Source organism: Lygodium microphyllum, chromosome 8 (genome assembly GCF_053477565.2).
Source record: "Lygodium microphyllum isolate KBCC chromosome 8, Lygodium_microphyllum_v1.1.10, whole genome shotgun sequence".
NCBI classification, from domain to species: Eukaryota; Viridiplantae; Streptophyta; class Polypodiopsida; order Schizaeales; family Lygodiaceae; genus Lygodium; species Lygodium microphyllum.
Genome location: NC_141142.1, coordinates 32,849,229 through 32,862,521, shown reverse-complemented (window position 1 = coordinate 32,862,521; position 13,293 = coordinate 32,849,229). Strand labels below are relative to the sequence as shown.

Sequence of the window (13,293 nt, the reverse complement as noted above, 5' to 3'; positions counted from 1 at the left end):
CCCTCGGAATAGACTTTCCTTGAAGACGGATTGCGGGGGGCTGACGGGGCCATGGTACGGACAACCTGCTGTGGGGTGACCATGTCTTTCCTGTGCGTGTACGTGCGCACGGAATCCGGGGAAACATGAGGCCCAGGATCTGCCAGGCCCGCATCCAACTTTTTACCTTTTTTTTGTCGTGCCTCAATCCAATCAGAGCTAGGAGAATCCAAAGCTCGGACCTATTGTTTACCTTTTTCCATGACAGTAGGGGGCTGAAGGGTCTCCTGTGTCTGGGCATCAAGCACCATATCATCCTTGGGCTGCACAACCTGCGCCTCCTCAGAAGACAGTTGCCGTTCCGGGCATTCAGCTACAAAATGCCCTAATTTACCACATGAAAAGCAGTGTCCGGCAAAATTGCCCCATTTCAGGCGAAAATGCAAAGGATGCATGCCAGCGCAATTGAGGCGAAGCCACGCAGGCCTTTTCCTGGCCGTATCCCATAACATGCATAGACGGTTTCGGTTCATAGCCCTGAGGCTGGGGGGAACCAGCACTGTGCCCACAACCGCCATCGCATCTTTCAACAATGGCCAATATACCGCTGGACAATTTTCCACTTCCACCCACACCGGGCATTCGCGTTGAAGCAGACACTGGAAGTCAGCCATAGGGCGCCATGGTACCACATGGACCAAGCGGCGGTCAAAGAATAGTGGCAACTTGGACAGTAGCTCAGCTCGATGCGATTCGGATTTCAACAGCACCTCATAAAAGCCGCGAGGGCCAAGGAAGATCTCCTCAACATACTCCCCTTGCAATAAGTGGTGCATCCACTGGCGAATATGTGAGAGCACTGGGATCCTGCCGGTGAAAAAAAGTATAACTGCACGGTCATAGAACACCGAGAAGGACCGCAAGACTGATTTTGGGTCCACTGTCGCTTCCAGCACATCATCCGCAGCCGCAGCAGAGAAAGTTTCATTATTATGCTGGACATAATCGCCAAGCAGAGTATTGGCAAAGTCCAGCAAATGCTCCCAGTCTATTTCCTGCGAATCCACAGGTTCGGAGGCAACCTGCGCATAGGAACGGTCCTGAGGACCCATTGGCTCGTCTGAAGTGTGCTTAGAGCGTTTGCCTGCCGGCGGCAGTTCAGAACCCGGTGGCGGCTCCTCCGTGCATGGCACCATATCCTCCGGCTCCTCGGTATCGGAATCAGGGCCAAGGGCTGCCACCGTCCGGTCGAGAAAATCCATATCCAGGCCAGCCATACCGCTGTCTTCTCTCTTTCGCTCGCTCCCTCACTGCAGCAGCAGGATGCACTGTCTACAGTCTCTGCTCTTCAATAATCTGCTGCCTCCTCGGCACAGATCTGTCCTTGTAAAATGTCTATCTGCCTGTCCCTCTCTCTCTCTCTCTCTCTCTCTCTCTCTCTCTCTCTCTCGCTGCCAAGAACTCTCTCTCTCTCTCTCTGCCAATCGCTGCAGGAACAGGCGGCAGGCAGCTGAAATGCGAAGGGGTGGCTCACAGGTCGCAGTCCCCCAGGGGTACAGGCCTCTCTCTCTCTCTCTCCCTCTCTCTCCCTCTCTGTCTCTCTCTTTCCAGCCTGTGCACAGCAGCCTAGCAGATGCCAATCCCTGTCTGAAAGCTACTGTGCAGGAGCAGTCATCACTGTGGCTCGTGTCTGCTCCCCTGTTCTGCACGGGTCTGCCCTAATTTTCCTGACAGTGGTTTGCTGACGAACGTGCCGGTCTGGAGAAAGAGTGGCGCCTCTGGCTCGGTATCCTGCTGTTCGTTCAAAAAGCGCGGAACCCAGGGCAAGGCAATCGTGAAACGGCTCAGGTGGGGGGCGCCAAGCTGTCGCCCATGTGTTCCCTTGCTGAATGGCTGGCGGGCGCTGCTGCAACCCAGTCAGGCGACGAGGGGCAGGAGGACGGCGTCACCAGTCCCTGGGCAAACTGAGGGTCAACGGAGCTCCTCGCGACAGGGAAGAAGGCAACACGAAAGTCAGACAGGCCGCGTTAGGGCTAGACGCACAGGCGACAGCATCTCCACTCTCTCTCTCTCTCTCTCTCTCTCTCTCTCTCTCTCTCTCTCTCTCTCTCTCTCTCTCTCTCTCTCTCTCTCTCTCCTCCAACTGCAGCACACTCTCAACACGGATCTTGGATCAGGGGCTAGAGTTGGTGTATCATTCTACAATATACAATGTGGCGGATATCTTCACGGAGGCTCTTCCATTGCCTTAGTCTCTTCCTCATTTGTGCTCTTTGAAAATTCAAGCACACCCAAGATCCAACAAGGCTACTAGTGCTCATGGTCATCTCCTAGTTGTGGCCTTACATTGAGTCGATGATGGACATTAGGAGCTCTATCCAGTTCTGGTACTTAGATCAGTTTGGCACACTTTTTGGTCAATTTGTGGCTAGTATCCTTTTTTTGAGGATGGCCATGTTATTTGGGCCCTAGATGCATTTTGCACCAATTTATGATTGCGTGTCTATTTTATACATAGCCTGTCAGTAAGGTGACGTCCCTTGCTCAACTTTTACTTGTTCTATCTCCTGCCTTTGGCCCTCACACTCCCAACACCCCAAATGTCGCTACACATTGTAGCCCTTTACTTCTCTTCAAATTAGATATTCATTACCTACTCTTCAGAGCAACTTCTGTATTGATTTGTTTTTGCTTTAGGTAATTTGTCAAAGCAATCCTTCTCGCTAACTACTCTAGAGTCAACTTTTATACATGATAGAACTGCATTCACAGACCATAGAATAATTGCATTGAGAGACTAAACAAGAAGCTCAACAGGTAACAGTACCTTGGTAAAATCAAAATGCTCCTTGATTAGTGCAAGCTCTTTTGCATTAATCTCTTCCTTCATCTGTTCAATTTGGTGACTCATCACTTTAATTCTTCTCCTCAATTCATTTATTTCATCTTGGGCATCCACAAGATTTTTACTGAGAAGATTCCTTTCACTGCGAACTGTCTCATACAAATTTTGCTGTTGCTTTAATCGGTTTTCACCCTCTACAATCTTTTTTTGTAAATCCATGATTGTTACTTCTCTTGCACTGACCTCATCCAGTGCCTGTTAAGGACACATGGAGTTCAGTAGACTAAGACTGATTATAAGTGATGGACATAGCAGAACTCATCCTGGCATCAATAAAAAATTGCACCTGGAAACTGAAAAGTGTGAGACTGAAACCTGCATATACTTCACGCCTGCTTGTGAAGCTTCTGCACCATACTTTTGCCGTTCTTTTTCCAACTGATTTATCAATCTCTCTTGTTTTTCTGCAGCATCCCTGTAATTTTGTATTTCTGCTTCCAGATTATGAATGGCTACTTCATTTATCTTTACCAGATCACTTTGCTTCTCAATGGAATTTTCAGCCTGATAAGATGGATAAATGACATGTGGGATAAGTATTAGCAATCCCATGTAAAAATAGTTAGAGACAACCAAGCCATAAATTTAAAATAGAAAATATCTTATCAACCTGTTCTTGCAAAAGAACAAAGTGCATGCCTTGTTACCCTTTCTTGCTCCAGAATTTGAATATCTAAACATTTTAATGTTCAATTTTTGCTAAGTAAAAAGGGTAGCCACATGATAAGATCTACGAAACTTGTTTGCAACATTAGTAGTGAAAGAACAACAATCATTATAAAAAAAAGGACAGTGCGAATAGTAACTCCCCAAAAGTATATCCCTGGGTCATACAACAACCAAGCAGAATGTTTTGCTTTTCTAACTATCCTTGTACATAAAAATTCAGCAAAGAAGTTGCTATCTTCTATGTCTTTTCAGAAAAAATAAACATTTGATTAATAAATACCATCATGACAAAGCATCCCAAGGCAAAGTACAAAAGTAGAAAACAGCCCTGTAAGGAACAACAAAAAGTATACAATAAAGGGAAAGTCTATTACAAGACCTGAGTGAATAACCGATCAAGAGGTCTAAGTGCTAGACCATGTGTGGCTGACAATGAAAGAAACTGCCAAAATCCCATGTCCTGAGAAAAGCAATCTCCTCCTCACAGTCTCCGAACAGCCCTAAATCCTCCCACATATCCCACCAAGAGTATGGACAGTCTTTCAAAATTTTGGAGAGTCTTTACAGTGGATATGTGCAACAGATTGTTGGGTATTTGACTCACGCCTCACTTACGCCTACGCTCATATGGGAGTGTCGGTGATCAATAGGACACTGGGGCACTTTTTACTCTCGGTAGGAGAGGTTTTTTCCCCCAGACTTATAGTCTTATTGTCGTATGTGCTTATGTGCTTATGTTACACACTTATGGGCACTTAGTGTGTGTCGGGTGTGAACACCCCCTACAACCCTAAGGTTTAAGGGTTGTACTTTGTACTTTTTGGTTACACTCTTTCAGTCTATTCTTTTGGGTGTCGTGCTTCACTCTGTCTCTCTCACTCTCACACTGTCTACTGAATCTCAGCTGCACCTCGATCCTTCCATCTCACATTTGGTATCAGAGCAGTCTGCACTCTACAGACTGAAGCTTCCACTGTCTGCAGCCCCCGTCAGTTTCGCCTTGTACCTGCGTGCTTCCATTGCACCTGCAGGAGCCGCCATCTCAGCCAAGCGTGTCCTCAGCCCTGCGTCTGCTCAGCGTGCACAGGGCGCTCGTCAGTCGTCCAGCAGGCCTACTCGTCGTCAGTCTCGTGCTAGTCGCCAGCCCCCTGCTCGTCAGTCACCAGCACGAGCAGTCACCAGTCTCCCGCTCTCCAGTCGCCAGCGTGCAGCTAGCGCACAGCTCCACGTCGTCAAACGCCAGCGCCAGGGCCACCCGTTTCCTGCGCCACCTGCCTGAAGCCCATTCGTCTGACTGTGGCACGACGCCAGCTCAAGCACCGCCTGCCTGCTACACGTCAGCACTGTCGTCTGCCTGTTACTACGCCTGACAGCCCGCTCGACTGTCCCGTCCGCCTGCAATCTGACCAACGACCAGCGACCTGACATTCGATCGTCAGCCTGTAGTCCACGTCAGCAACTTGCATCCCGTTCGCCCGCTCTGACAGCGACCTGCCACACTGCCCCGTCAGCCTGCAATCCACGTCAAGTATTTTTTAACAAAAATTTTTATTTTTAGTCTAGAACAAAGTTCTAGAAGAGGAGGTTCATACGCAGCAGGCACAGCACAGGATACAGGTGTGCAATAAATTTGATGCAAATTTTTGGACTGGTTCATCAGAAATTTTGGGGCTTTTGTGTATTTTGAGGACAATTGCATATGAACTGCTGTTACAGTCACAGAAAGACTGTTTTGACAGAAATTTTGGCAAAAATTTTGGGGATTTTGATATAACAGTGTTGTTGAGCACTGTTTGCACCTTGGGAAGCGTGCATTAAAAGACAGTTTTTGACAAAGTATGCCCTTGCACATTAATTGTAGAAGTGTGTTTGCTGCAATTTCTGAAAATTTGTAGATTTCCAGTGCTTACTGCTTTGACATTGCTCGTTTGTCTTTGGAAATTTGTCATCATGGCAAATCAGGGAGATGATGTCTTTACATATGTATCCAAGGAAGACAGATTGGACGGAAACAATTACTCGCTATGGTCATTCATGACGAAGAATGTATTAGTGGCCAAGAATTTATGGAATTATGTCAATGGAGAGGAAACTCGACCGGGAGTTGTAGCTCCCGTTACTCCTCCTCCCCATGGCGCACGTGGACAACGGGGACCTCAGCCCGCTCCACCTCAGCCACTTCCTCCAAGAACTGCAGCTCAAAAAGCTTAGGATACACGTGATGCACAAGCCTTGTCGCTGATTGCTCTAGCAGTTCAGCGGTCCATCATCCCTCACATTCGTTCAGCATCTTCTTCACGAGATGCATGGTTGACTTTGGAGCATATGTTTGCAGGAAAGAATGAGACTCGGATCTCTTTCTTGAAGAAAGAGTTGGAGACTTTGAAGATGAATGAGGGTGATTCTATGCAGGATCACTTAAATAAGATTCAGGACTTGAGGGAGCAGCTCATGAATGTAGATGAGTATTTTTCGTATGCACAGTTGATATCCACCACCTTGAATTCCTTACCTCCTTCGTACTTGTCTTTTCATACTGCATTGAACCTCACCATGAGGATTGCTGAGCACCCACTCACTTTTATTCAGCTGGTTAGTTTGCTTCTAGAGAAGGAGCAAACACGGAAAAATAGTGGTGTGGATGCTATAGTCTCTGAGGAGGCTTTTGTGGCAAGACAGAAAGGCAAAAACAGCAAGGTGAAAAATGCTCCACAAAGTTTTGGCACTTCGGGCACATCGCAGAATCAAACACAAGGGGGGACGCAAGCTAAAAAAGGAAAATGTCATTATTGTAAGAAGCCCGGCCACTATATCACTGAGTGCAGGAAGCGCATTGCCAAAGAGAAGAAAAAGGAGTCAGGAATGTCTGTTTCTACTACTCCTTCCACTGCTAGTGAGTCTGCGTCCTTTGTTGTGGACAGGGACTATTGTTTTTACACTTGCAGTTATGACATCTCTTGTGCCGATAGAGCACTTAGCTCTACAGAGGATGCTGACACTTGGTTCTTTGACAATGGTGCTTCTAGACATATTACATCTCGCAGTGATTTGTTTGCTTCAGTTAGTGCACCTCCCGTTGGGAAATCGGTACAGTGTGCCAATAATGCATCATACCCTATTCGTGGTATTGGGGAGATTCAGCTCACAGCCATTGATGGCTCTATTCTCCGCCTGCGGGATGCTTTGTTTGTGCCTGGAATCAAGAAGAATTTGCTTTCTATTTCTTCTTTGGCACGTTGTGGTTTGCAGGTCACATTTGATGATGACCATTGCATGGTTAGAGATAAAGAACGCATGACTTTGGTCTTGACAGGATCTTTCTGTCATGGTTTAGATGAGTTGGATGCTCTTTCAATAGATCAGACGGCATACTTGACATCCACTCTTACTCCTGCTATGATACAGGCGGAGTTATGGCATGCTTGTTTGGGGCATGTAAACTTTGGCAGCTTGATGCTTTTGCAGCGTACTCAGATGCTGGATGGCTTACCTCTCTTGGAGAGACCTCCTGAGCACTTATGCGAGGGATGCATTTTGGGGAAAATGCATCGTTTCTCATTTCCCCGTGATGTTGCTTTCAGAGCAACAACCAGATTGCAGTTGGTGTATTCAGATGTTTGTGGGCCTATGCAAACAATGTCATTGGGCGGTTGTTATTATTTTGTGACATTCATTGATGACTTTACACGTTTTTGCTGGGTCTACTGTTTGAAAAAGAAGTCAGAAGTGTATGATGCATTTTTGGCTTTCAGTGCACTTGTTGAAAATCAATCTGGATGCAAGATTAAGACTCTCCGTTCGGACCGAGGGGGGGAATACATGTCCTCTATGCTGAATTCCTTTTTGCAGCAGAAAGGCATAGTCCATCAGTATACTACTGCCTATACTCCACAGCAGAATGGGGTAGCAGAGAGGAAGAATCGGTCACTCATAGAGATGGCCAGATGTATGCTGAAAGCAAAGAGCTTGCCTCATAGTTTTTGGATGGAAGCAGTCATGTGTGCTTGCCATATTTTGAACAGATGCCCTACCAAAGCCTTGAAAACCATCACACCTTTTGAGGCTTGGAACAGCCGTAAACCTTCTGTTGGTCACTTTCGTACCTTTGGGTGTCTTGCCTATGCCCATATTCCACAGGTACTTAGAAAAAAGTTGGACAACAAGGCTGTTAAGTGCATTTTTAAGGAATATAGCAATGAGAGCAAAGGCTACAGACTCTATGATCCCGTTACAAAGAAGGTTTTTGTCAGCAGGGATGTTGTTTTTGATGAAAAATCAGAATTATCCTTAGCTGGTTTGGACACATATCAGGCTGCCCATGATGTTTTTGAAGGGCTGCTGCCCATTACTTTTGGTGATTCAGCTGGAGCTTCAGAAAATGAACCTAATGTTCAGCCAGCTGCTCCTATGGAAAGTGCAGAAATTCAGCCATTGGCTGATCGGAATATTCAGCATCATGCTGAAACTGAAATTCAGCAAGAGCTTGCACACAGTCAGGATGCTAGACAGTTACCTAGATGGTATTTGCAAACTATGCAAGATAGTCCTTTGGATGCACCCATGGCTGGTCGTACTAGAAGGCAAACTCGTTTGCATGATTCAGCACATACCATGGAGTTTGTTATGGCAGCAAGTACTTTTGATAATGAAGAGCCTGAATGTTATGAGGATGCACAACACAGTGTGCATTGGATGGCAACAATGCAAGCTGAATTAGATTCTATTACTAAGAATCAAACTTGGGATTTAGTGTCCTTGCCATTTGGGAAGAAAGCCATTGGAGCGAAATGGGTCTACAAACTGAAAAGGAAAGCAGATGGATCCATTGATAAATACAAGGCACGGCTTGTAGCTAAAGGCTACGCACAGAAAAAGGGCATTGATTATGAGGAGACATTTGCTCCTACTTCCCGTATGACGACCATCAGGTCTATGATTGCTTTGGCTGCACATTATGGTTGGACAGTGCATCAGCTAGATATCAAGACTGCATTTTTACATGGGGAACTTCAGGAGGAAGTTTATGTATAGCAGCCCATTGGTTTTGTAGTTGAAGGCTCAGAACATTTGGTATGCAAGCTCAAAAAGGCACTATATGGTTTGAAACAAGCTCCTAGAGCTTGGTATGCAAAAATAGATGCTTTCTTGCTTGGTCAGGGGTTTGTAAACAGCTCATCTGAGTCTACCCTTTACGTATGTAAAGAAGGGGGATCTATGTTGATTATATGTCTTTATGTTGATGACCTTTTGCTCACTGGAACACATGCTGATCAGATTTCAGCATTCAAACAAAATTTGCAGCAAACTTTTGACATGTCTGACTTGGGAGTTTTGCATTACTACTTGGGCATCCAGTTCATACATGATGCTCGAGGTATTGGGCTATCACAGTCAAGGTATATTGGGCAGCTTCTTGAGAAGTTTGGCTTACAGGATTGCAAGCCAGTTTGTACTCCCATGGAACCTGGACTGAAACTGTCATTACATGATGACAGTGATTTGTTTGATATACATACATATGCTCCTGCAGTTGGATGTCTTATCTATCTATGCAACACTAGGCTGGACATACAGTTTGCAGTTTCAGCTTTGAGCAGGTATATGCATCAGCCACGTATGTCACATTGGTAAGCTGCCAAGTGTGTTTTTCGTTACTTGCAGGGTACTCGATCTCTTGGGTTGCTTTATGCCAAGGGGGAACCACTGCAGTTACATGCTTACAATGATTCTGATTGGGCTGGTGATTATGATACACGTCACTCCACTAGTGGCAATTGTTTCTTTCTTGGCTCTTCTTGCATTTCTTGGCTTAGCAAGAAACAATCCACTGTTGCCACATCGTCATGTAAAGCTGAATACAAGGCAGCTTTCACTACCACAGTTGAATGCGTATGGCTTAGACGCTTGCTAGCTGATTTGGATGTATCTGTTACGGAGCCTACTCCTTTGTTCACTGACAGTCAGAGTGCCATTGCAGTGGCACGGAACCCAGTGTTTCATGCCCGCACGAAACACATTGAGATCCATTATCACTTTGTCAGAGAGAGGCTACATGCAGGTGATATCAGCCTTGTCTATTGTCCTACCACCAGTAATGTGGCAGACATCTTCACCAAAGCTCTTTCTCGTGACAAATTTGAAGCATTTCGCGATGCTTTAAATTTGATATCCTTTGGTGGCGGATGATCCTTGTACTCTTGATCACTCTTCACTCCAGGGGGGTTTGTTGGGTATTTGACTCACGCCTCACTTACGCCTATGCTCATATGGGAGTGTCAGTGATCAGTAGGACACTGGGGCACTTTTTACTCTCGGTAGGAGAGGTTTTTTCCCCAGACTTATAGTCTTATTGTCGTATGTGCTTATGTGCTTATGTTACACACTTATGGGCACTTAGTGTGTGTCGGGTGTGAACACCCCCTACAACCCTAAGGTTTAAGGGTTGTACTTTGTACTTTCTGGTTACACTCTTTCAGTCTATTCTTTTGGGTGTCGTGCTTCACTCTGTCTCTCTCACTCTCACACTGTCTACTGAATCTCAGCTGCACCTCGATCCTTCCATCTCACACAGATCTATAACATGGCTGCATCAAGCGGTCCATATATACCCAACACTAGCACTAGCTATGAGCTCCCATCTATGATAGTGCCCCTTAGTCCACACACACACTGAAAAATCTGGCATGGCAATCCTGCTCTCTCAAGCTCCCCTAAGATAAGGTAAGTATGACCCCAGGCTAGGCCTCTATCTGTGACCCAAGCAACCATCCCCCGTGTCACAATCAGTGACTCTACAGTGCCATGAAACACTATCCTAAGGGCTCTCCTCTATGCCTCCTATGCCCAATACCTCCAATCGTTCATCATGCATGTCTTAGGGTCTGGGTCTAAGTACCAAGTCCTGTAACAATGAGCCACAACCCTAATCCTCTGCTGAGAGCATCCCATGAACTCTGACTAATCCAGATCCTATCTGCTAAGTCTGCCACCCTCCTGTGCTGAGAAAGTAAACAATCTCCCCACTGCTAGCCACCACTACAAGAATGATGTCTCCTCTGGTGAAGAGCCCAATCCATGTCTAAGAAATGTTCATGTCAATCCTCCACTCTCACACTACCACCTCCCTAATGCTCTCCTTCATGTCTCTAGCCCCTCTAGAGTCTAACGCCACAAAGCTTGTCTCTATGACTAACCCAGTAGCTCAAGCAAGGCAAAACCCTCCCCCCTATAGAAGCTACCTACAAAGAGAGCCTTCCTCAAGATAAGTGTGTCCTCTCTTCAATGGTGTGGCCTCTCTCTGTTCTGAGTAGCTGGTTGAAGAGAAGTGGCTTCCCTCAACTTCTCTTCAACAATGACTGGGTTAATCTGGTGAAGTTTTGTAGATACTGATCTCCAAGCCCAGATAATAGCTGCAGAAATCTGACCTCAAAATCATTCCCAAGCCCTCTACAGCAGATGTGCTGAAAAATCCAGTGCATGCTAGGCTACCATGGTCCTCCATCAGCAAGAACAGTAATCTCCAATCTCCATAGCAATAACTTTTTCTACAGCTCCTTGCCTAGAATAAGGCCTCTCACAATAAGCTTCACCATCAGCGCTCTACTCAAACAACCCCTAGATCTAAGCTGAATAATAACATCCTAGGCTAACCAATGAAATTCCTGATGGGGCACCTCATGTGGCCAATGCATGACCTAGAGAATGCCCAAAAAGAGGTTATATACCACAAGGTAGGAAGTAAAACCTGGCTTGCCACTACTGCTAGTGATAACCCTATTGTGCTCCAACACAGTAGCTTCTACCTCACGTTCAAGTTTAAGGGTGTCAGCCACTACTTTGAGGTGATATCAATGCCCACATGACAACCAAGGTATCGCTCAAGTGCCACAAGGAACCCAAGTGAACCTCATGCTCTCCATCATGTCTCTAGTGCCTCTCAGACCAAGTCTGTGACTGAGCCAGTAGTTCAAGAAAGGCAAACCACTCCCCTAAAGCTGCTACCTTCTTAATTTCAGACACATATTATAGGGCAGTCCTGCTTAACATATGTTATAGGGCAGAACACTCTCCCGACATCATGCTTATTATAAGAAAATCTGCCCAAGATTAGCATTAGATTCCTTGGACATTAGAGTCTGTTCAATGGTCATTCTGCTCAATTATGGTTCAAGAAGCAGTTGCTAGTAATCGTATGTCTTAATTCTTGACTGAAGCAATATGCTACATTTATTACAGCCCTCCATGTTGAAAATCATCAAGAGAGTTCCTTTGGAATATGGCACTTACTAGTAACCATACATCTTATCTCAAGCACTGCTCATTCACAACAGCCCTACATATTGAAAATCATCACATAAGGAGTTCTCTTGGAATAGGGCCTTGCTTCTAGATATCCATGAAACAGTTTTGGCTATTCGGAAGGTATTCTTCCAGATTATCAGAGTACTCCAAGTGCTTCAGCCAGATTAGAAGTGGTTCTTTGAACAATATGGAAACAAATGAATTGTGCACTACATCAAGTCTCTGGATTCCTGCAGTTTCCTTAGGCACCCATTGCAGCAATCCCTATACCCTAGGTGTTACATTGGTGACATGGATGTGTTTTAAACCATTAGATGCTCCTGGCTTTGAGAACTATCCCCTTTGTGCATTGTTGAAATAATGAATTATTGTTTCACAAAAAGGAAGAAATTTTATAGCTTCTCCTTGTCTCTTTTTTGGACATTGACTGTGGTAATTCGATTGCCTATTTCCTGCAACTCTGAGCAGAAGTTCTATCTCCATCTTCTGATGTCTAATGCCCGTTGAAGCTTTCTTCTTCATTCTTAGGAGAGCCCCGGGAGCTCTCGCCAGCCACCTTCTCTAGCGCTCTTTGAACACCCCATTATTGAAACCAAACTGTAGGTATCTCCTCACTCAACTCATCTTTCAAGTTTCTGTAGTATCTAACACATCATTAACTACTCTAACATTGCTTTATCCATCCTATTATCCTATTACTAATGTTTGTGACTGATGGCAAATGGGAAGCACATTCAATATCAATTTGTGATGCATTATCCAGATGTACTAATGAGGTAACAGTACTCAATGTATGGTATGTTGCAATGTGGTCTGAGAGTCACAAAAGCACTCAGAATCCAATGCCAATTTTTCCAATTTAATAAAAAAAGTGGAAGCTACCATGCAAGAAAGCTGCTAATGTAAAGTTGGCATCTAGTTACTGTTACTAGAAAGTATTCTTACTTGGGTTTTCAACTTGTTCAGCACATCCCGCTCGCGAAGCAGCTCTTCTTGTCTTTTCCTTTCTTGTTCAGCCAGTTTTTTTTGTGCTTCTACTTCCTTTCCCAAATTTTGGATCTCACTTCTTAATTCTTCCTTTTGACACTCTGCTTCTTCTTTCTGTTTCTCTAGTGCCTTGAGCTTGAGCACAGTTGCCTCTCGAATCTATTAAAACATAAAACCAAGGCAAAGCATTTATATAAAGTCTTTTAACACAAAGTACAAATGCAACCTGCACTGTTTCTTGTTAGATCTACTAAAACTATCTAGACACCTTCCAAAACATATTTGCATCATTCCTTTTTGGACCATTCACATTGAATGTTAGTTTATGCTGAGATACCTTCCAAACATATTTTCATCATTCCTTTTTGCACCATTCACATTGAATGTGCTAACAGCCACTCACTGCCATGCCTGAAGTTCACTACAATTTAGAGAAACTACTGTATTTTGCA

The 13,293-nt window shown here is 45.1% G+C and overlaps 1 protein-coding gene across 2 annotated transcripts in view; it reads right to left on the bottom strand.

The window, feature by feature from the left end:
• Window positions 1-13,293, bottom strand: part of LOC148032127 (cilia- and flagella-associated protein 58-like) — a 156,263-nt gene that overhangs the window by 129,654 nt on the left and 13,316 nt on the right. The window contains exons 8-10 of one of the 2 annotated variants that reach the window (XM_087682754.1): window positions 12,800-13,000; window positions 3,200-3,388; window positions 2,807-3,079 (exon numbers count right to left, since the gene is read on the bottom strand). In XM_087682754.1, coding sequence (XP_087538880.1) covers window positions 2,807-3,079; window positions 3,200-3,388; window positions 12,800-13,000 — 663 coding nt within the window. The remainder of the gene's footprint in view (window positions 1-2,806; window positions 3,080-3,199; window positions 3,389-12,799; window positions 13,001-13,293) is intronic. The other variant, XM_087682755.1, reaches the window with a different exon arrangement.